The following is a 21,203-nucleotide window of genomic DNA, read 5'->3' on the forward strand; positions in this document are numbered from 1 at the left end:
AGAACGAAGGTACGTTGCCCATTTCGATCAGAAAAGGCCTAAATTCGATTCCCGTCGTGACGGCAGGAATCTTTATATGGACTTCAATCGAAGGTGAGTTAGCCAATCTCATACATAGGCAGCAGGTTTTTTTCTACCAGAAATTAAGGTTTTTCATCCTGCATACAGAAAAATTCCCTTCAGAACAGACGCAATTTACAGACCTAAAATACTACTTGTGCTGGTGGGCAGTAAAAGGCGTTGATGTAGATGATCGGTAGTAGAGGTGGAGACGGAGAGTTGTGCTGTAGGTGTCCTCCCACGATGAGTCTTCGAACTTCTTGGAGGGGTCGCAAATAATAATCATAATAATTTTCTGGAATAAATGAAAGGTATTATCAACTTCTTTCGTTAACTAAATGCATCATTAACGATGTGCATCATTAACGATGGCACGTCTCTCTCATATATTGCTGTAGAAACATTTGTGAGATCTTCTCTGACAAATTGCTTCTAAAAGCGATTGGAGAATATTTCCAGGTGCAAGTGGAAATATTAAATATTCTCCCATGGAAATATATTTCCCAGATAATGTGGGAAAGAAATAACTCAAGTGCATCGAAGAAAGAGGTCAGCATTGCTTTGATATTCGACCACGGAAAAGATATTTTAAATCAAATGAATGTCGGTTCCTCAATCGATGTTGTTCAATCGTTTATACGCTTCTGGGGGTCCTGTTTACCAAGACTGCAGTATTACACACACACACACACACGTTGATCATTGATCATATACATGTCTGAGTGGGTGGTAATGAATGAAATGGATTTTGTACTCATTTGTAAAAGAACTGATCTGAAACTAATTTATGCATTTTGTTTCTTTTCTTCAGGAAAGTGGCATCAAGCGATTTTATCCAAGAACGCGATATTGTAGCATTCCGAGTTCTAAAAATAGTTATAGATGACTAGCTGTCAGGAGATTCTTCCTTCTCTTTCAACGACCTGCTGCGTAAATGGTTAAAGATGTCATCATCTATAAATTCTCTACACGAAATATTTCACTTTGAAATTAACAAGCTATTATTAGTGGCAAAAAAAGAGTTTTTACAAGGTAGGATGCAAATCATTGATTTATTCAAAATAGTACGAGCCGCGTGAAGTTAAATCGTTAATAGCGCAATGCTTTCACTGAGGTTAAAGTTAATCGTAAAAGTAAAATAAATTGCATACAGAAATATATAACTTATATCACACTAAGCAGACCATTATACAGATGTAGTATCTAGATGGTTTGTCTTTGCAAATTTCATTATTGGCCTTAAAAAATGATGTGCTAAATCAATATTTGCCATATTTTTGACATGATTGCAGTCACTCCGATTCAAGTTAGGGCGGTCAAGTGTGGCCTCAGCACTCTCTTTAAATAGGCATTCTAATTTATACCATGTTTGGAAGGCGTGTTTGAAACCAGAACCTGTTGTGGTCGGCCTCTATTCCATGTTCTGCTAATCCAGATTTATCTGATTTGTTGTGAAGAATATAAGATTGGTATTCTCGTCTTCTTTTTCAATTGAACGTTCGGTTTGCCCAACGTAAGAAAAATGGCAGTCACATGGAATTTCGTATACACCAGAGACAAAGTTGAGCATTGATATTTAGAAAATGGGAAATACGTGGACAGTATATTATTATTAATAGGTACTAACTTAAAAAAATAATTAATCTAAGGAATTTTATTTCCTGAAAGAGAGAAGTGGTCAAATGGTTTAGTATCGCATGGCTTCGAAAAAAGTGCATCCAGTCGGGAAATAGAATCGAACATTGTTCTTTGACTGTTTTTTTTTTTAATAGTTGAAGAATTCTTCCAGTACTAACTTGCACATAGAGATGACCTGTCTACGCTTCCTACAAATGACAAACAGTGCTGTTGTGAAAAATTCTGAGACATGCTGTTCACTGCATTCTGAAAATAAATTTTAAAAATTCATTATACCAGAGATATGGACATTTTATCATCAGGTAGGTAAATACCCTAACAGGATATGCCACCATCTGAAAAAACCCAACTTTCTGAGAGAAAAAACCTGCTTACCCCTGCCAGGCATCGACTAACTCGATCTCTGGCAAAGATGGGTTTAGAAAAAGTTCCTCCAGTTGATGACTAGACTTGAATCTAAGTGTAACTTTGAGCGACCAAAGAGGATGCAAGTGATGCTTCCTCTCTGCTACATAGAAAATAAATGGAATATAAATTATAATTATAAGAAAATTATTTGAAATCAAGTCACAATATTAGAATAATTTTTAATGTGCTGAAAATATCAGAATAATAGGGAAATGCACACAAATTAGTCAAAGGGAAACATGATAAATAGAACTTTGTTGCCTCATCCTTAGCTTTTATGACCCTTCGTAAATGGTTGGGTGTATTATTCACTAGCAGTTCAATATTTTTTAATCAAAAGATGCCAATGTGGTCTGCAGACTAGAAACAGGTTTATTGTTTCTTCAGAATACTTCTTGAAAGCGTTTCTTTGTAATTCCCCACAAAATATCAATGTGATTTTAATCTGGTAAGTTTGCCAGTCATTTGCCTTTCTTTGAAGTCATCTACAAGCCCTACAAGAAGCTGCATCTTGCTGAAAGAGGAAATTACCATCGCAAAAAATTTTTAGTGCTTTCTTTTAGCGACACCAGAAGATTTATGGTGATTTCCTTTTTCTGCAAGATGGCTTACTACGGAATTGACTTTAGTACAAAATACACAACCTACTTGGGCCCTCTGGGGTAACACAAGGCCATACTATGAATAGAGGTTGCAAATTTCATTAAGATTCCAAATGGGTATTCTTTGATGGGCAATGGCACACACATTGTGTGTCCTGCCTTATAGTATCTTATAAAGTTTTAAGGGTAATTTTGATGTATTTTACAGTGCACCACCTTTACTCAAATCACGATAGATTTGAGTCAATTTTATAAATTTCTTACATAGAGCTGTACAACCTTGCTGTTTCAGTATTAACTTCAGCAGAATTAGCGATTACCTAATTTAATGTGTGCTGAGCATGCGTGTCTCTAAATGCTCATGTGGCGAACACGTTATGCCGACCCTGCTCAAAAAAGCAATTTCATCACCTTTTTTCCCAGTCCTTTGCAACATCAGTAGAAAGGTATAACGATATGTTTGAAAACCCGGCGATTACAATACTATTTCAATACTCTATTCACACTTGCAAGACAGCATATTAATTCCTTAGCTAAGATATGTATATGCAGAGTTTGACTTTCTTTGCATAGAGATACTGTACAATGCCACTTGTTCACAAATTTACAATGTCACTTGTTCGACTCATGTTTGGGCAAATGATAATCTGAAATCCACGTGCAAACAATTCCTCACACACGAATCTTCCAACAGCTTAGGAAATACATGCTATTTCTATGCACTCCTCAAAACCGTTCAAAGAAATTTGGAATATTGTAATACTTTGAATCACATTAAAACAGCCTAGTATTTTGATTGTTTTCAAATAAAAATTTTCTTGTAATTTAATTAATATTTATTTATGATGAAATGACTATATAATCTACATCATCTAATTAGCATCGTTTAAATCTGCATGTAAGTGGATTTTTAGATGATGCTAATTCTTATTTTGTAATAATTATTCTTTGCAATAAACTAGAATTGCAAATCTTTCAACAAAATTTCTTTGATTATTCTAATTTTTGATTCGGAGGTGTGGAACGTGCAGGTGGCTTTTAAGTAGTGACTGTTATGTTTTAAGAATCACTACTGAACATAAGAGCGAATGCAGTCCAGTACGTGACAATCTGATATGGTCATTCGGATAGGATTGAAGTAGAGCTTTAACATTTCTTTGCAGTGCAGCTGGAGTTTCAACTTTAGTAATTTGTGTTTGGTCTTTGTGGCCAGTATGACAATGGCATTTTCATTTCTTTTCAATAATTCCAGTTTTATTTTGTAATGCAGCGATTGTAATATATGAGATATAATAAATGAAATATTGCCCGAAATTTTAATAATTGACCCTAAATACAACTGGCAATTATAATTGAGGTATAGTGCCATCCCGAATGAAACTACACCATACAAGGAAAAATAATTTGCATACAGAAAGAGCAACATGAGAGAAATAAATGAAACAAAAAATTAAATTTAAAGCGATTATAAATGTGATTAGAAAGTAGATAAATCGCTGTCATCAATATAAGAGAATACTCTCATCAGTTCATTTAGGTTGAGTTTCGTCAAGGAAGTTGGAAGTAACATTTCCATGAACAAAAAGGCGAGGAGAGAAGTACAAGTCTTATTTTGAAGTAGACAAAAGACTAAGTGTGTGATTACTTGATCTAATTTGATTTTTTAGCATTGAATTTCAGTTATATCTCCGGAGACATATTGTTATACCCAAAACCTCTCTATTATAATTTTTAAAAGCTTATACATTAAAACGAGTATTTGTTAAAAGCAATTGTTATTACAATATTCTCAAAACATTACAAAAAGAACTGCATTTTATTCAATTTCACAAAGTGAAGTTCCTCAGCCGAAATTGCTTAGCAATTACAATTTGTAATTCACACTTTAACACGTTCATTGCCAAGTTGAAAATTGGAATTTCGTGTGGTGGCCAATTTTTTTTTTTATTTAGTTAGCGATAACGCGTGATCGGCCGTTTTTGGTAAGAACTCGCATCGCGTGATTGGCATGAACGTTCATTGCCAAACTGAAGATTGGAATTTCGTGTGGTGGCCAAATTTTTTTTTATTTAGTTAGCGACGGCCGATTACGCGATAACGCGTAATCGGCCGCTCGGTGAGAACTCGCAACACGCGATATCGCGTGATTGCCAATGAACGTGTTAAGCATAAAAAATTGCCTGCAAAGTAAATAAAAATAATTCATTTCACACTCAACTCAAAAACGTGGAACATATGAAATAGTACTGTAAATAAAAATAAACCAATAATGAATACGATAAAACTAATTAACTAACATTTTATTCATCGAAAGTCACTGAAAAAGTCCTTTTTGATATTTAGGATGTCAAAACCTAAAACGCATAGTGAATTTGTGTATTCCGGTATACTAGCTGCCCACTTTCATTACTTTCGTTCTTACCTAGTCTGACGGTCTTGAACTTCTAAGGACGAGTGGCAGTGTAGCTACAATTAAAAAGGTTAGGGCGAAAACTTGTCGTGTTACTAGATATTAGCACGTAAAAAATTCACCCAAGTGTTCTCACAGAAGAAAATAATTAGTGATTTGAAATATTTTTTCAGATCACCTGTTGAAAATTTTGCATAGAAAACGTTCCTAACTAGTATGAACTCTTAGATGTCTTTCCAGACTCAAACTGTCTGAAAAATTCTTGTTGCAAATTTCTCATAGAAGAGATTTCTCACAACTGTGAACTCTTCGATGACTTTTCAGATTGGAACTGTCTGAAAACTTCTTGTTGCAAATTTGACATAGAAATGGTTTCTCACCTGTATGAATTCTTAGATGTTTTTCCAGATTCGAACTGACTGAAAATTTCTTGTTGCAAATTTCGCATAGAAAAGGTTTCTCACCAGTATGCACTCTTAGATGAATTTTCAGACTCGAACTATCTGAAAATTTCTTGTTACAACTTTCACAGAGAAAAGGTTTCTCACAAGTGTGAACTCTTAGATGACTTTTCAAAGATGAATTCTCTGCAAACGTCTTGTTGCAAATTTTACATAGAAAAGGTTTCTCACCAGTATGAACCTTTAGATGTCTTTTCAGTGCATGACTCTCTGAAAACCTCTTGTTGCAAATTTCACATAGAAAAGGTTTCTCATTACTATGAATTCTTAGATGTTTTTTCAGACCCAAACTGTATGAAAAACCCCTGTTGCAAATTTCACATAGAAAAGGTTTCTCACCAGTATGAACCCTTAGATGTCTATTCAGTGTATGGCTCTCTGAAAACCTCTTGTTGCAAATTTCACATAGAAAAGGTTTCTCACCAGTATGAACTCTTAGATGACTTTTCAAAGACGAACTGTCTGAAAACTTCTTGTTGCAAGTTTCGCATAGGAAAGGTTTCTCACCAGTATGAATTCTTAGATGTACTTTCAGACTCGAATTGTTTGAAAACTTCTTGTTGCAAATTTCGCACAGAAAAGGTTTCTCACCAGTATGAATTCTTAGATGTCTTTTCAGATGCGAACTCTCTAAAAACCTCTTGTTGCAAATTTCGCAGAGAAAAGGTTTCTCACCCTTGTGAATTCTTTTTATATGTTTTTCCAGACTCGACCTGTCTGTAAACCACTTGTTGCAAATTTTACAGAGGAAATGTTTCTCACCACTGTGAATTCTTAGATGTTGTTCTAGACTCGAACTGTTTGAAAACTTCTTGTTACAAATTTGGCATAGAAAAGTTTTCCCACTAGCATGAATTTTTAGATGTTTTTCCATACTCGAACCATCTGTAAACCTCATGATGCAAATTTCATATGGAAACGGTTTCTCTCTGGTCTGAAATTTCGTATTTTCAGGTTAAACGTGTCGAAGAATTTCTCGTGACAGATTTCGCATGAATAAGAGCAATCCGTGGTGTGCCTTTCATGTGTTTTTAAGATATTCTGATTGAGAAAATTGTTTGTCACATATTTAACAAGAAAAAGGTTTCGCACAAAGTCTAGTATTTTTGGTGCATATTATGGGAACGATACAGTTGAAAACAGATCTGCACATAGGACAAGTGAGCGTTTTGTAACCAGTATGCAGTCTTAGACGTCTTTTCACAATTGAAGTGTCTGAAAGAGTCTTCTTGCAAATTTCGAACGGAAAAGGTTTCTCACAGGTGTGACGGGTCGAAGAATTTCTTGTAACAGATTTCGGATAGCAACGAGTTATCTTTAGTTTGCTTTATGATGTGGTTTTTATGACTGAGAATATTGTTTGCCAAGTTATTTTAAACTTCTTCAGTGGAATGCATGGTGCCCTTTAAGAAACAGTAGAATTTAAAACCTAGAGCTACACAAGATTTTTCTTCTTGTGAGGTCTGAGATGCATTTCAAGGATTTGTCTATAGTCATGACTTCCTACAAATTTCTCATATGGCTTCTTTTACGTGAACCTCTCTGATGTGAAACAAAAGCTTTGTTTTATAAAAGACTGTCATATATTTCATAGCTGCAAGGTTTCTCCTTTAAATGCAGACTACCTATGTTGCATTTACTGTCTGATCGAAAACAAATGGTTTGTGTCATATTTGGGTTTGAAAAGGCTACTCAATTCGTGTGAACAATAGAATGTATTTTAAAAAATGCCATTGAGGAAAATGATTTGACACTTGCTTCTCAGTAAACACCTTTCTCCACTAGGAACTTTGCAGATTGATTTGCCATCAGGCTGCACTTGTGTTGTTTGCCATGTAATTTAATTGGGAAGTGTTTGTAGTGTTCACAATCTCAAATTTAGTTCAAAATTTAAAGAAGTTAAAATAAGAAAACTCCTTTTTAAAATCGGATAAAGGAAAACGTTTCACAGTACGAGCCAGTTTTATGTCTTTTAAGACAGGACTGTAATTGATAGGCCTTATATTTTTCACACTTGATTTTCTGATGCGTGAACCACAAATTTGTGCATCTTCAAAACTGGAAAACCGCCTGTCGCATATTTCACATATCAACTTATATTCATTGCAGTAAATTGTAGCCGTGTGCATCCTCAGTGTTTAAGCAAGTAAAAGGTCTTGGCTGTATTTTTCATATGGAATTTGCTCCTTGAGTGCATTTTCAGATGCCCTCGAAGATTTGCTGAATCAAGGAAATTCTTCTGGCATGTCATACAGAATCATCTTTCCTGTGCATTTTCTGGTTCTCTTTAGGCTGTCATGGCGATGAAAGTTTTTCTCATATTTTTCGTGACTCTTTACTACTGGAATCTTGTTGTTGTTCGATTGCTATGAATTGTCTCGTGCACTTTAAGTTGATCTGATCGCTTAAGAGTTTTGTGATACATCAAGATTTTTTTTTTATTATTATTCGACTGATTATTGTTTTCTGATGTTGGTTTAGGCAACTCTGATATACAAACTTTGTCTTTTGTGACTCATATGGGAAATACCTTTCCCTATTTTCATCTGAATTAAGAGATTTTACTAGGAAATGTGACTGTGCCCTCTTCACTGTTGCAGAACTAATCATCGTTTTTTTTTTTTTTTTGAATTTAGGTCGTCAATTCCATTCTCATTTTGATGACTTTCCCATAAGTCACTAGAAGTGCACCTCCTCAGAATTATTTGATTTTTATTTTGCAAATCCAGCATGAAGTGTTTCCAACAACTTAAGTCTTCATAGATTGCTGGTTATCGGCTTGGTTTTAATGCATTAGTAGACAAAATATCTCATGTCAGAAACCCTATTAACAATCTGTAAAGAAAAACGAAGTAATTAATGCTAATTTAAAACTATTTATAAATGAAACATTCTTAGCATTATTTAATATTTAATAGCAATTAATGTATGAATTCTTGAAATTTTGAAATCTTGAAATTTCATACTTGTAATGAATAGCGGATTTTCTTGTAATAAGGCTACAACAAAAAAAACACTAAAACTTTCAACAGATAATAACAGTGAGTATTATCGCTCTTTAAAATGATGCAGTAAGAAAACCTCATTTCGTTTGACAAAAGCATCATGACAAAATAACAAGTCAAGCAGAGAGCCACGGGGTCGGATTATAATGGGAAGTTGAAAATGTCCTCAGAAATAACACTATGGATGACTTCAGATACGAACTTATTTCTTACACATGGAAACTGCAGAATTACAGTCAACATTTAAATATGCCTTTTCAATCTGGGAGTGAATTTCTTAAGAAATTCCATTTTATTCAGTTGGCTGGATGTCAGTTATTGCCACACGAGCAATTGTGATTTACCCTTGTATGTCAATATCAAACACAGAATGAACAGCCATTCTGTGTTTGATATTATTCTCTAAGAAATAATCCCTGAAGATATACAGAGTTCCCTATTCCAGATCACCCTATTTCTGGCTTTCTCCTTTAACAGCTTAAACCTCTTCCGATTAATGTAAACACTTCCTCTAAGAATGTATATTTCAGCTGTCCTCTTCTTTTCTCAGGTTTCTATACACGTCTAGAATCCATTCACTGTCTTCTCATGTGTGCCAGGAGATGACTGTCCTTAATACTCAACACTTTGTCAGTTTTCTTTTCTATGTGTCTTTACTAATCTTACTTGTATTAAATGATCTTTTTCTTTTCTTTAATACTTCTTTTGCCATAGGCATTCCCGTTCGTGTTTTCACCACACATCTTCCTGGAAATTCCTTTAAAATATGACTTATTTTACTTGATCATTTTTACCTCTAATTACAATTTTATCTTCTACTCAATTTTTTTGACAGTTTCAGCATTATTTTAGTTTTTGTTTTATTCATTTAAAGCCAATGATCAGATACAACCTCATCCATTATTTTTAATTAATGTATTTAATTCTGTTGATTCTCTGTAATATAGTTATAACTTCCCTAGAAATCAAATACATTCCAAATCTAATCTATCCCAACAGAATCTGGGAAGACAAAATCAGGCACATGCAACACAACAATTCTTACATCAGCAGGTGTTTCATCTGATGCAGATCAGTTTTACAGATAGCAAATTCATTGTTTTCTTTAAATTTCTTCATGCGGTTTCTCTGGCCCAAGATTTCTTGTTCGGTAATTTCACTTTGCATGTGTTCTTCACTGTATAAGTGTTCAAGTTATTCCATCTTTCTACAATCTTTCTGTTAAGAGTAACTTTCCATTTTCTTAATCTCGTCCTTTACTTTTTTGTTTCGGGTCAAACTGGAGGTTAAAGGACCGATTATTTGATAATCGGTATCACACTTTTCCACATTTAATTTCTTTATGTTACTTTATCCAATTCTCCTTTGCTTTTTTCTTTAAGTCTTCTTTATCCTTGCTTCATAGTCTTTGATAACGTTCCTTGCTTTTTAGAATTTTCTTTTACTTGCCTTTTTTTCGTTCTTCTATTAACTGGAGTAACTTATTTCTGGAACACAAGGTTTTGCTTTGGTAATTTTGTAAATCTTAAGAATTTGTGTGCTGATCGTTTATTTCTATAGGTATTGAATAACCTGCAAGAGAGAACTAAATATAATTTATTACCTCTTCATATTTCACTCAAAATATGAGTTTCATTCAGGGAGAAGACAGTAAAGCTTGCAACATTTAAATTCTGAGTACAAGAATGATTCATTCAGCATGCGTATAATATCTCACATGTAGGTCGCAGGTATCCAGTAGGACACACCGTTAGAGTTTAGAAGCATAAGAATAGATGCATAATTAATTAAGAAATAATAAATAAATTCATGTAGAAATAATGACAAAATATTTAAAATTACAACCAATTAACAGAAATCACATCTCTCAGCTCAGAATACAGCCTTTCCACTTAAGATTAGGATGGTGGCGTAGAGCTTCACTTGATTGGCCTGAACCTTCAAAATCCAAACATCTTATATACCCTTGATGTTCTTCGAATCTAATAGTAACAATGGCCAATCTCTCCATCACATCAAATATGAGAAGAACAGGGTGTTTCATAAACATCAGGCAAGGATAAAGGTGATAATGAATCTTTGATAGGTTGTACGAAAAATACAACTTCCTGGATGGCTGGTTTAAAGTTGTTGCGCAAATTATAACTGAGAAACATCCTTGGCTAATTGTTCAGATGTTCCTTTCAGGAAGAGTTGTTGATCCTTTTAACGTCAGATTGCAAGCTGGAAGAGGGACAATAACAAATAATTTCTCTATCAAGGACTCGCTGTATCTATTAAGTGTTTCCTCCTAGTGGACATTAATTATAATGGGAGAATTAAATGCAAATATAGGAATATAGCAATAAATGAAATTATGCAAAGATTTAATTAAGAAACAATAATGGAGAAACATTGATACAATTCTGTGCAAATAATAAGTTTGAAATAATGAATACTTTTTATCAGCATAAAATAACATTTGGAAACACAAGAGGACAGGAATCAATAATACATTATATTATATTCAATAGAGTAATATACCCATCAGAAATAGATATTATAGTGTTAACACCAGCAGAAATTGGAAGTGACCTCTTAATATGTAAACTAAGATTTTACAAGAATTGGGTGAAAATAAAATTTAAAGAAAATCAACACAAGGAATTATTAAAAGAAGAAAGGATAAAAACATTACACTACTACAGATTAAAAAACATTATACTACAACAGATTAAACGAACAACATGTAGAAGAATTTAACTGAAATACCAACAGAAGTATTAGAGGTTAAAAAAAAAAAAAAAAAATTAACAAGATGGACTCCATGGTTTAACGAACAAATAAAATATTAACGAAAGAAAAATATCTACGAATAAAAACAATTGATAATTGGAACAAATATAAAGAAATAAGAAATAAAGTTAATCAAAAGAAAATAGAAAGTAAAAATCAATTTCGGGATTCATATACAAAAGAAATTGAATATGATTTTTATGGTATACAGAAACAAATGTGGAGATTTATTAATACACAAAAGAAAGAAGAAGCAGTTCCAATTCCAATATTAAAAGGAGAAATAGAACAATTAGAAAATTGTTTCAAACACCTTTATAATTAAACAGTTGAAATAAAAGTAGAATTAGGTAAACAAACAAACAAAGAAGAAATATAACAGAGACAAAAACTGAAGAAACATGAAATTGAAAATGCAATTAAAAACTGAATAGGAAATCACCAGGTCTAGATAATATCAATAATGAATAGTTAAAAAAAAGTAAAGAAATTATAACTCAGAGTTTAGATATACTATATGATCAAATAATAAAAACAAAAAGAGATCCTGGTAGAATGGGAAAAAAATATAATAATACCAATATTTAAATGAAGTAGATTAAAAAGAAAACAGAAAATTATCTTCTCTTCTGCTCGTTGTGGGTTAATTTCCTCAAAAATGAATCTTGGCCATTTCTTCTGTCTGTTGTCTTCTTATGAAGTTCCATAGTGGAGTTGAAGTGGGTACTTTCTTTAACGTTCTCAATCGATTTCTTAATTGGTCTTCCTCTGCTGGGCTGTCCTTCAATATTATCATCTAATATGTTTGGAAGTCTTTCTGAGTTCATTCTTGAAACACATCCAATCCAGCTTAATTGGCTCGTTTTAGTGCAGTAATTATAGTTTCTTTAAAGTTAAGTTCTTCTTTGCCTTTTTAGTTTGTTTATCTTTCTGTACAGTTTGTTCTATTGATTTTTCTTAGGCATTTCATTTCAAAAGCATACAGTTTATTTATCCATTTCTTTTTTTCTTAAGATCCAGCATTCTGAGCTATAGAGTACTGTGGGAATTATCATTGTTACAATTATATATCTTGGAGTTCTTTGCTTAATCTTTCACAGTTCCATATTTTTGAAGCCTGCCCATTATCATCCATCCATTGATTCAGTATTTTATGGTTTCGAAATATTATAGATCTTTAGTGATCATTGATCCTAAGTAACTGAACTGCTTTACTTGTTCTACATTATTGTTTCTTATTTTCATTTGGATTGCTTCCCTTTTTTTTCCTATTACCATTAGTTTTGTTTTACTAAAACTGATTTTCATATCATAATTTTTACCTGTTTGATGAAGCCTGGTCAGGATATTTTCTAATTTTTCTTGGCTGTCAGTACTAATGACTATATAATCAGCACACTTGTGTCATATTTCTTCCATTTACCATTATGCCTTCATACATCTGCAGTCCATCTACTACTTTTACGTACAGGTTTAATAAATATGGTGATAATAGACAGCCATGCATAACTTTTTTTAATTGCTATTTGATCTGTTTCTATGTTTTTGTATTTTGCTATTGCTTGTTGTTCTGAATAGTAATTCTTGATAGAATTTAATGGATATATGTCAAACCCTCTGTTTTCTAGAATTTTAATGAGCTTGTTTCTGTTTATCCAGTCACAAGCTTGTTTGAAGTCGATAAAAAGTAGTTTATTTTCAAACTCTGTTTTGAAGAATCCTGATGAATATTTTATAGCATTTGCTTAGAAGGGTGATAGGTCTATAGTTAGTGCATGATCTGAAATTCCCTTTTCTGTGGATGGGTACGATGTGGCCTGTTCTCCATTCTGTAAGTAAATTTCCTTTCTTTAGTATTTTGTTAAACAGTTTCCTTAGGAAATTTATTATGCTTTCTCCTCCTTTTCCAGAAGTCCTTTTTGAATGTTTTCTATGCCTAGTGCTATATCATATTTCGTTTTGTTTGATTGTTCTATGTATTTCTTCATTTAGGATGTTTTGTGTGTTCAGAAGTTTCTTCAGGCATCTTGATATGTTTCTTCAGCTGCAAATGTTTTTTTAAAATGATTAGTCCATATTTATTTTATTGCTTCAGTGCTACTTGTTGTGGTTCCATCTTGCTGCAATACTGAAACTGGGTTGGGTGAGTATATTCTGGTTATCTCTAAGTATTTCATAAATGGTCTTAGAATCATGTTTTTTGTATGTTTCTTCACACATTCCTGCTTTTTCTTCTAAATATGCGATTTTTGCTAATCTGCATTTTTTGTTGATTTCTTCAATCAAACTTCTGTATAATATTCTATTTTCTTCATTATCTTCTTTTGAGAGGTTAGTTTGGGTTATTCTTTTCTTCTCTCTGGTCTAAGCCAATCTTTATTTACTCTTCTCTGATAGCCCAGGTGTTTTGTTGCTGTTTTTTTTAATCATTACTTTACCTCCTTTCCAGGACTGTATCTAAAATAATACTATTTAATTTTTCTTTCAATAATCTTTGATAGTTAGATCTGGTCAAGATATCACTGAGTTTTGAGATGTCTATCTTCTTTTGTGTTTGGTGGTTTATTCTCTTTCTTTTGAAACTGATTTCTAGTTTGGCTGATAGTAGTTCATGGTCCGTATCCATGTCAATCTTCTATTATGTTTTGACATTTTGGAAGGAATGTTTCCATTTCTTATTAGCAATTATATAGTCTATACAGTTTTTGATTTCATTGTTTGGTGATGTCCAGGTGTATTTGTGTTGTGGCCTATGGTAGAATAAGGTATTTGTGTTTAACAGTTGATTTACTTTGCAGAAATTAATCAAATCCTCTCCTCTTTCTTTCATCTCTCCATGACCAAATTTTCTGATTACTTCTGCTTTATCTTCAGAATACTGACTGATCTTTGCATTAAAATCTCACATAATCAAGATATCTCTTGTACTTCTCTGCCTGATATTTTCTTGCAGTTGTTCAAAGAATTTAATATATTCCACCTCTTCATGTCATTGATCTATGGCATAAACTTCTATTATTTTTATGAATATAACTCCATCTTTTGCTTGGATCTTACAGAGATGATTCTAGAGGAAATTGGTCTTAACCTCAACTACTGAGTTTATGAACCATTTTTTAATGATTAGTGCTAGACCTTCTCTGTGATGTTATCTTTCCTTCTTATAAGTGTTTTGTCCATCAAACATGTAACTGCCTAAGTTTTACTGTAATTATTTATCATTTACACTTTTTTTAAAATTTACTTTTTACATATCTGTACTGATTTATGTAAATGTACTTTTATAACTTCATGTATTATACATGATAACGATAGTTGTATAATAAAAACACAGGGAAAAACAAGTAAAGAGATATGGTGAAACAGGATTTTAACGGTACTGAGGCAAACACAGATTGATAAGAAAATAACTATTAACTTAAAAGCTAATATTTCACTGATATTATATCCAGCATCTTCAGAGCACACAAACAAAGTTTATTACAAATGTGAGACAACCACAATCCAGTGTAACAATGGGACTAGTATAAGTAATTGCAGCATGCAACACAAGACTAAAGTCCTAATAAGGTGCCATCTAAGTTGAGAGAAATAAATGGAATAAAATAAAAAAATAGTAGTCCAAAGTTTAAAAAATAAAAATAAATAAATTAATTAATTAAAATAAAAAAATTCACTTATTCTTAGGATGACAGTCACCCAAATCTTTGGTAGATTTATGCAGCCATTCTTGTTAAGGTTTGGTGTATGTTTTAAGGCTTCTGCTGATTTCAGGAACAACCTCTCTGACTTGGAAAAGCTTCTGTGCAGTACTTTTGTTTTCTTCCAATTGATCCTGTGTGCAGGAGTATCCCAAGCACTGTCCCAGTCCCAACTTGCCATAGCGAAAGCGGATATATTTTTTGTGTTCACTGAGACGGCAGTTCACAGTTCTTCCTGTCTGTCCGTAGTAGGCTTGATGACATGAACAGGGTACTTCGTAGACTCCTGGATGTGATAAGGGAGTGAATCTGTCCTTAGGTGAATGGATGAGAGTTGCCAATTTCACATAAGGTTTAAATATGGTGCACATTTGGTGTTTGTTAAGCACCTTAGATATCTTTTCAGATGTTCCTTAAATGTATGGGATGGTGACAGTTTTGTTGTATTCTTCTGTGGTAAATAGTGAAGGGGATTTTTGGGTAGCATTTAGGTAGGATTTTTGGGTAGGATTTAGTATTTTATTGGTTGGAAAGGTGTGATGCAGGTGAGAAAGTTCAGCAGTGGGAGTAATGTCATTGGAACAGATTGCTCTAGCTCTATGGGTTAGAGTTTTTAAGATACTATATTGTTGAGAAGGGTGATGGTGTGATTGTTTGTGTAAATATCTCCCTGTATGTGTGGGTTTTCTATAAACCGAAAATGATAAGGCTTAAACATGGTGCACATTTGGTGTTTGTTAAGCACCTTAGATATCTTTTCAGATGTTCCTTAAATGTATGGGATGGTGACAGTTTTGTTGTATTCTTCTGTGGTAGATAGTGAAGGGGATTTTTGGGTAGCATTTAGTATTTTATTGGTTAGGAAGGTGTGATGCAGGTGAGAAAGTTCAGCAGTGGGCGTGATGTCATTGGAACAGATTGCTCTAGCTCTATGGGTTTTTAAGATACCATATTGTTGAGAAGGGCAATGGTGTGATTGTTTGTGTAAATATCTCCCTGTATGTGTGGGTTTTCTATAAACCGAAAGTGATAAGGAACCTTTTGGAAGATGTGTAATCAATGTGTTTCAAAAATAAATACTTCCATCAGTGCACTACATGATATACTATCTGTCATTTTGTACCCAGAACTATGGGATATCCTGGATAGAATCTCCGACTCTACAGCCAATAAAGAATTCTCTAAAGTAAAAAACTGGCACCATAAGAAATTTGAAATCTTCAAGCAACGCAGTGCTGTGCAATGACCACATTTACCTCAAGATGGCATTGTTGTAAACTTCTCTTCGGTAACCCTTAACCAAAGTCACGAGTGCATTAAGCCGTGGACACAATTTTGCCGTTAGTCCTAAAGAAGTTCCAAAAACCAAAATAATGGCTTCCATTGAACGTGGGATATACCACTTGCCTCCAGCAATAGTCAATAATATTAGGTTAGATGTGGCCAATATTTTAATCCATTCTAAGCCTCCCAAAAATAACATCCCACAAAAAGAAATAATGGCTCTAAAAGAGCTACACAATAATAATCACATTACAATAACCAAATCGGACAAAGGAAATGCAACTGTAGTAATGGATACAACAGAATACGAAAGCAAAATGCATGAACTTCTCCAAGAATGGTCAACATATCAAATCATAGATCGAGATTGCACCAACTCACAAAAGAATAAAGTGTGCAAATTATTGAATGAAGTCACTTCCTGGCCAAAAGAAACAGTCAACAAACTCAAACCCTTTCACGTTAAAATGCCCAGAATATATGGAGCTCCAAAAATTCACAAACAAGGTATACCTTTATGCCCCATTGTAGATAGTATAAACAGCCCTACATATAAACTAGCTAAACATTTAGCCAAACTACTAGCCACTTGCACAAACAATTCTCCCTCTTTTGTTAAATATTCTACCCACCTAAAAAGTATTTTAGAGAACCACACCTTAAATACTTCAGATTAATGGTGAGTTTTGATATCACCTCATTATTCAAAAACATACCACTGACATAAACACTTAACTTACAAAAATTCATAATTTTCCCCTGATATATTTCAGCTATTTAAATTCACAGTACAGGCAGATTATTTTACTTGGAAGGGGAAAATATACAAACAATTAGATGGGACAGCTATGGGATCCTCCTTCCCCTTAGCCAACTTCTACATAGAACATCTGGAAAAGCAAGTCATCAACACAGCCACTCTCTAACCTAGTCTCTGGCTATACTATGCTCATGATGTGTTTGCTATTTGGCCACATGGCCCAGACACATTGAATACATTTTTAGTGCATCTAAATAGCCAGCACCCTAATCCACTTTACAATGGAACTAGAAGCCAATGGCTGCCTGCCTTTCCTGGACACACTGATTACACATCTCCCAGAAGGTTCCTTATCATTTTCAATTTACAAAAAACCCACACATACAGGGAGATATTTACACAATAAATCACACCATCACCCTTCTCAAATATGGTATCTTAAAAACACTAAGATACCAATGACATTACTCTCACTGCTGAACTTTCTCACCTGAGTCACACTTTCCTAACCAATGGCTATAATCCCCATAAAATAGATAAAATACTAAATGCTACCCCAAAATCCCCCTACCTTCTGTGGTAGATAACAAAAACTATCACCATCCCATACATTAAAGGTATATCTGAAAAGATATCTGGGGTGCTTAACACCAACTGCACACCATATTTAAACCTTGTGTTAAATTGGCAACTCTCATCTGTTCACCTAAGGACAGATTCACTCCCTTATCACATATCCAGGAGTCTATGAAGTGTCCTGTTCATGTTATCTAACCTACTATGGACAGACAAGAAGAACTGTGGTCATCCACCTCAGTGAACACAAAAATATATCTTGCACTTTCGCTATGGCAAGTTGGATCTGGCAGACCATGCTTGGGATACCCCTGCACACAGGATCAATTGGAAGAAAAAAGTACTGTTTTCTTCCAAACCTTAACAAGCATGGCTGCGTAAATCTGCCAAAGATTTGGGAGACAGGCATCCTAAGACCAAATTAATATTTATTTTAATTAATTAATTAATTTTTTTTTTTCAAAACTGGGAGACTACTATTTTTCAAAACTTTCAAAGATCTTTTCAAAACTTTGGACTACTTTATTTATTTTTCCTTTCTTCCAACTTAGATGGTGCTGTATTAGGACTTTAGTGTTGCACTCTGCAATTACTTAAACTAGCCCTACTGTTTGTAAGTGGGGCTAGTTTAAAGCCCCACTTTAAACTAGTCTCACAATCCGGTGGTTGTGCAAGACAACCACAACCACTGGATTGTGGTTGTCTCGCATTTATAACAAACTTTGTTTTCTCTGAAGATGCTGGATATAATACCAGCGAAATATTAGCTTTTAAGTTAATAAATAGTTATTTTCTTATCAATCTGTGTTTGCATCAATACCTTTAAAATGCTGTTTCAACATGTGTGATGAACATATAAGGCTTTCCATGCAAGTAAAGAGATACAAATTAATAATGGCTATAGACAAGGAGACTCCTTAAGTCCAACAATATTCAATATAATAATGGATAAAATAATACAAAATGTTAATAAAATACAAGCATGGAATAAAAAACAGAATAATAGGAACTATATGTTATACAGACAATGTAATATTAATTGCAGAAAATGAAACGCATATAAAATATTACTACGTGCATTTAATAAAGCAACAAAATTATATAATATAAAGATATCAAAAACTAAAACAAAAGGGGTGATAATATCAAAAGAACCACAAAGATATAAATTAGAAATGGAAGGTACTATTATAGAAGAAATAACACAATACATTTAGGCATACAACTTAAATAGGAAGGTAAGCAAAATCTATAAGTCAGAGAACAAGTTGAAAAAGCTGCAAGAATATCAGGATACTTGAATGAAACAGTATGGAAAAATAAACCTCTTAGAGTAGAGACAAAAACCAGAATTTTTAAAGCAGTAATCAGTCCTATTGTGACATACAATGCAGAAACAAGATCAGACAGTACGAAAACAAGACAAATGTTAAACACACGTGAAACGATTATATTAACAAAAATAAAAAACAAAACTATAGATAACAATAAAAAAAAACAGATAAGAAAACAATGTGAAATACGAGCAATAAACAATTGGCTTTCAACCCAAAGAATAAAATGGATTGAACATGTGCAGAGAAATGATGAAAGATAGAATAATAAAACCAGTCTACAGTTAGAAACCAAAGAATAATTGGAGAACAGGAAGACCTAGAAAAATGTTTAAAAGATACCAGAAAAGAAGATCAAGTCTTGGTATCAAAAATATATTATACGTAATGAGTGAAGAAGAAGATAATGAAGTAATGAACGAACCTAAGTCACTCACGAGCCTTGGCGACGCGAGTCTGTTATTCATAGTTTCCTTCAATTACACCTGTTTTTTTTATATTATTATTTGGTTTTCTTTTTAACTATAACCCTTTCACGCTTCCAAGAATGTTAGTAGTGCAAAACCAGAAAATGAGCAAAAAAAAAAAAAAAACGGAAATCAGATTAGAGAAAAAATGCGAAATTTTCACGAGCCATGAAGCGGGTAGCACTGTTACAAGGTCTTTTTGAGAAAATTTGTCTTGCCGGTTCTACAGTTTGCGCCATTTTAAAGGATAAAGAAAATATTTGAAAGAGTAAAAAATGCGAAATCTGTGTCGTCTACATGGCTGCATAATAAACAAACAGGTAGTATAATTCCACAGAAGGAAAATCTGTTAACTACTCGAGTAGTGAGCCATTATCCTTTAGAAGAACTGTGCGTCACCTAGCGATTGAATGCGAAACTTCCACCCCTCCTACCGAAACGTCCAATCCGGATACGAGGTGCTCTCTCATGCAGTTATGCGTCGGGTGCGATCTCAATTAGACTCCCGTGGTAACGAAGTAACCGTTCGGAAGGAAATAGTCCGTTAGAAATGGAATAATTCAAAATGTGCTAATGAGTCCTAATTTTCTTTGGGTGCACTGTCATAACTAAAAGTTAAGAACGTGCATGATATGCAAATTTTGAAATTTGACACGATTCCGTAGCTGCACTGCTGTCAGTGCCTGTGACCGCTGTTCAGCAGCGGATGCATACTGCTTTCAGACAAACAACTTGACCGCTGTGAGCATTGTTGCTCTCTAAATTTTCAAGTAATACATTGACAGATCAGGTTTCTGTCTTCTGTTGATATTTTGTACTGAATTTCACTCAGTTTTGCTCAGTAAAATTAATAGTTAAAATAAAAAAACTCTTAATTGTAACAAAAACATTACAATTAGAGTTAACGCACCTTATAATATCATCGGCTATATCCTCGCAAACTTTGCAGCGTATCGCCATTTCCTAAGACTAGCAGCTGCCATGTACGTTGGTCAGAATGTTATAGTAGTACTCGTATTTTGAGATATTTTCCATCTGTTAGCATATTATAAAGTTCACATAATTATCGCTTATATCGATAGTTGATAAGGTACATGACAGACTAAAATTTACTTACTAATTCGCAGTTATCCAGATCGTGAATCTTACAGCAACTTACTGATACGCCGACTCCTGGCGTTCAAAATGACAACTTCGTTACACTACTACAACAAATGACATCGACTTGTGTATTCCACTGCTAAGTGCGACACCTTTCGGAAATAAATTCATTCAGATGAAGAACAGTCATACAATATAAAATTATATACAAGTAATTTATTAATTATATAAAGAGCCAAAGGCTTGAATTCGTCGACGTGAAATTGAACTTAATAAGTTAGGTTACATCCCATATTGTTTCATAGCCGAATAAGTTTCGAATAAGCCGTATAGGTTTCAATTTCACTACCCAGACCGGTTTCTGCCGGTCTGGTCAGTGACCTTCTCTCATAATGTAGAACAGTAATACAGCTCCTAGGAGTTGGGTTTTACATTATGAGTAAATACCAAGAATAGTGATCGGACCTTGCTATGAGTTCCCTCAGTGTTGCACTACCAGATGGACTATGTGCTACACTATCCAGGTATTTGCTTACACTTGGACTCGCCGAACTTTATATAGTTTATATATTCGGCATGAAACTCTTTGAGTTTCTTATTCCGCTATGAAACAATATGGGA

General features: G+C 33.7%; 1 protein-coding gene across 1 annotated transcript; it reads right to left on the reverse strand.

Annotated features, from left to right (window-relative positions):
- Positions 1-4,010: 4,010 nt before the first annotated feature.
- On the reverse strand, positions 4,011-20,671 carry LOC150093434 (uncharacterized). Its single transcript, XM_090413507.1, has 2 exons — positions 20,599-20,671; positions 4,011-8,414 (listed from the first exon to the last, which is right to left on the reverse strand). Exon 2 carries the CDS (start codon positions 6,475-6,477, stop codon positions 5,395-5,397), a length of 1,083 nt encoding a protein of 360 aa, XP_090269633.1. The 5' UTR covers positions 6,478-8,414; positions 20,599-20,671; the 3' UTR covers positions 4,011-5,394.
- Between the last annotated feature and the right edge of the window lie 532 nt (positions 20,672-21,203).

The sequence above is a fragment of the Typopeltis vanoorti genome, chromosome 24 (genome assembly GCF_054136105.1).
Source record: "Typopeltis vanoorti isolate ZY-2024b chromosome 24, IOZ_Tvanoo_1.0, whole genome shotgun sequence".
NCBI classification, from domain to species: Eukaryota; Metazoa; Arthropoda; class Arachnida; order Uropygi; family Thelyphonidae; genus Typopeltis; species Typopeltis vanoorti.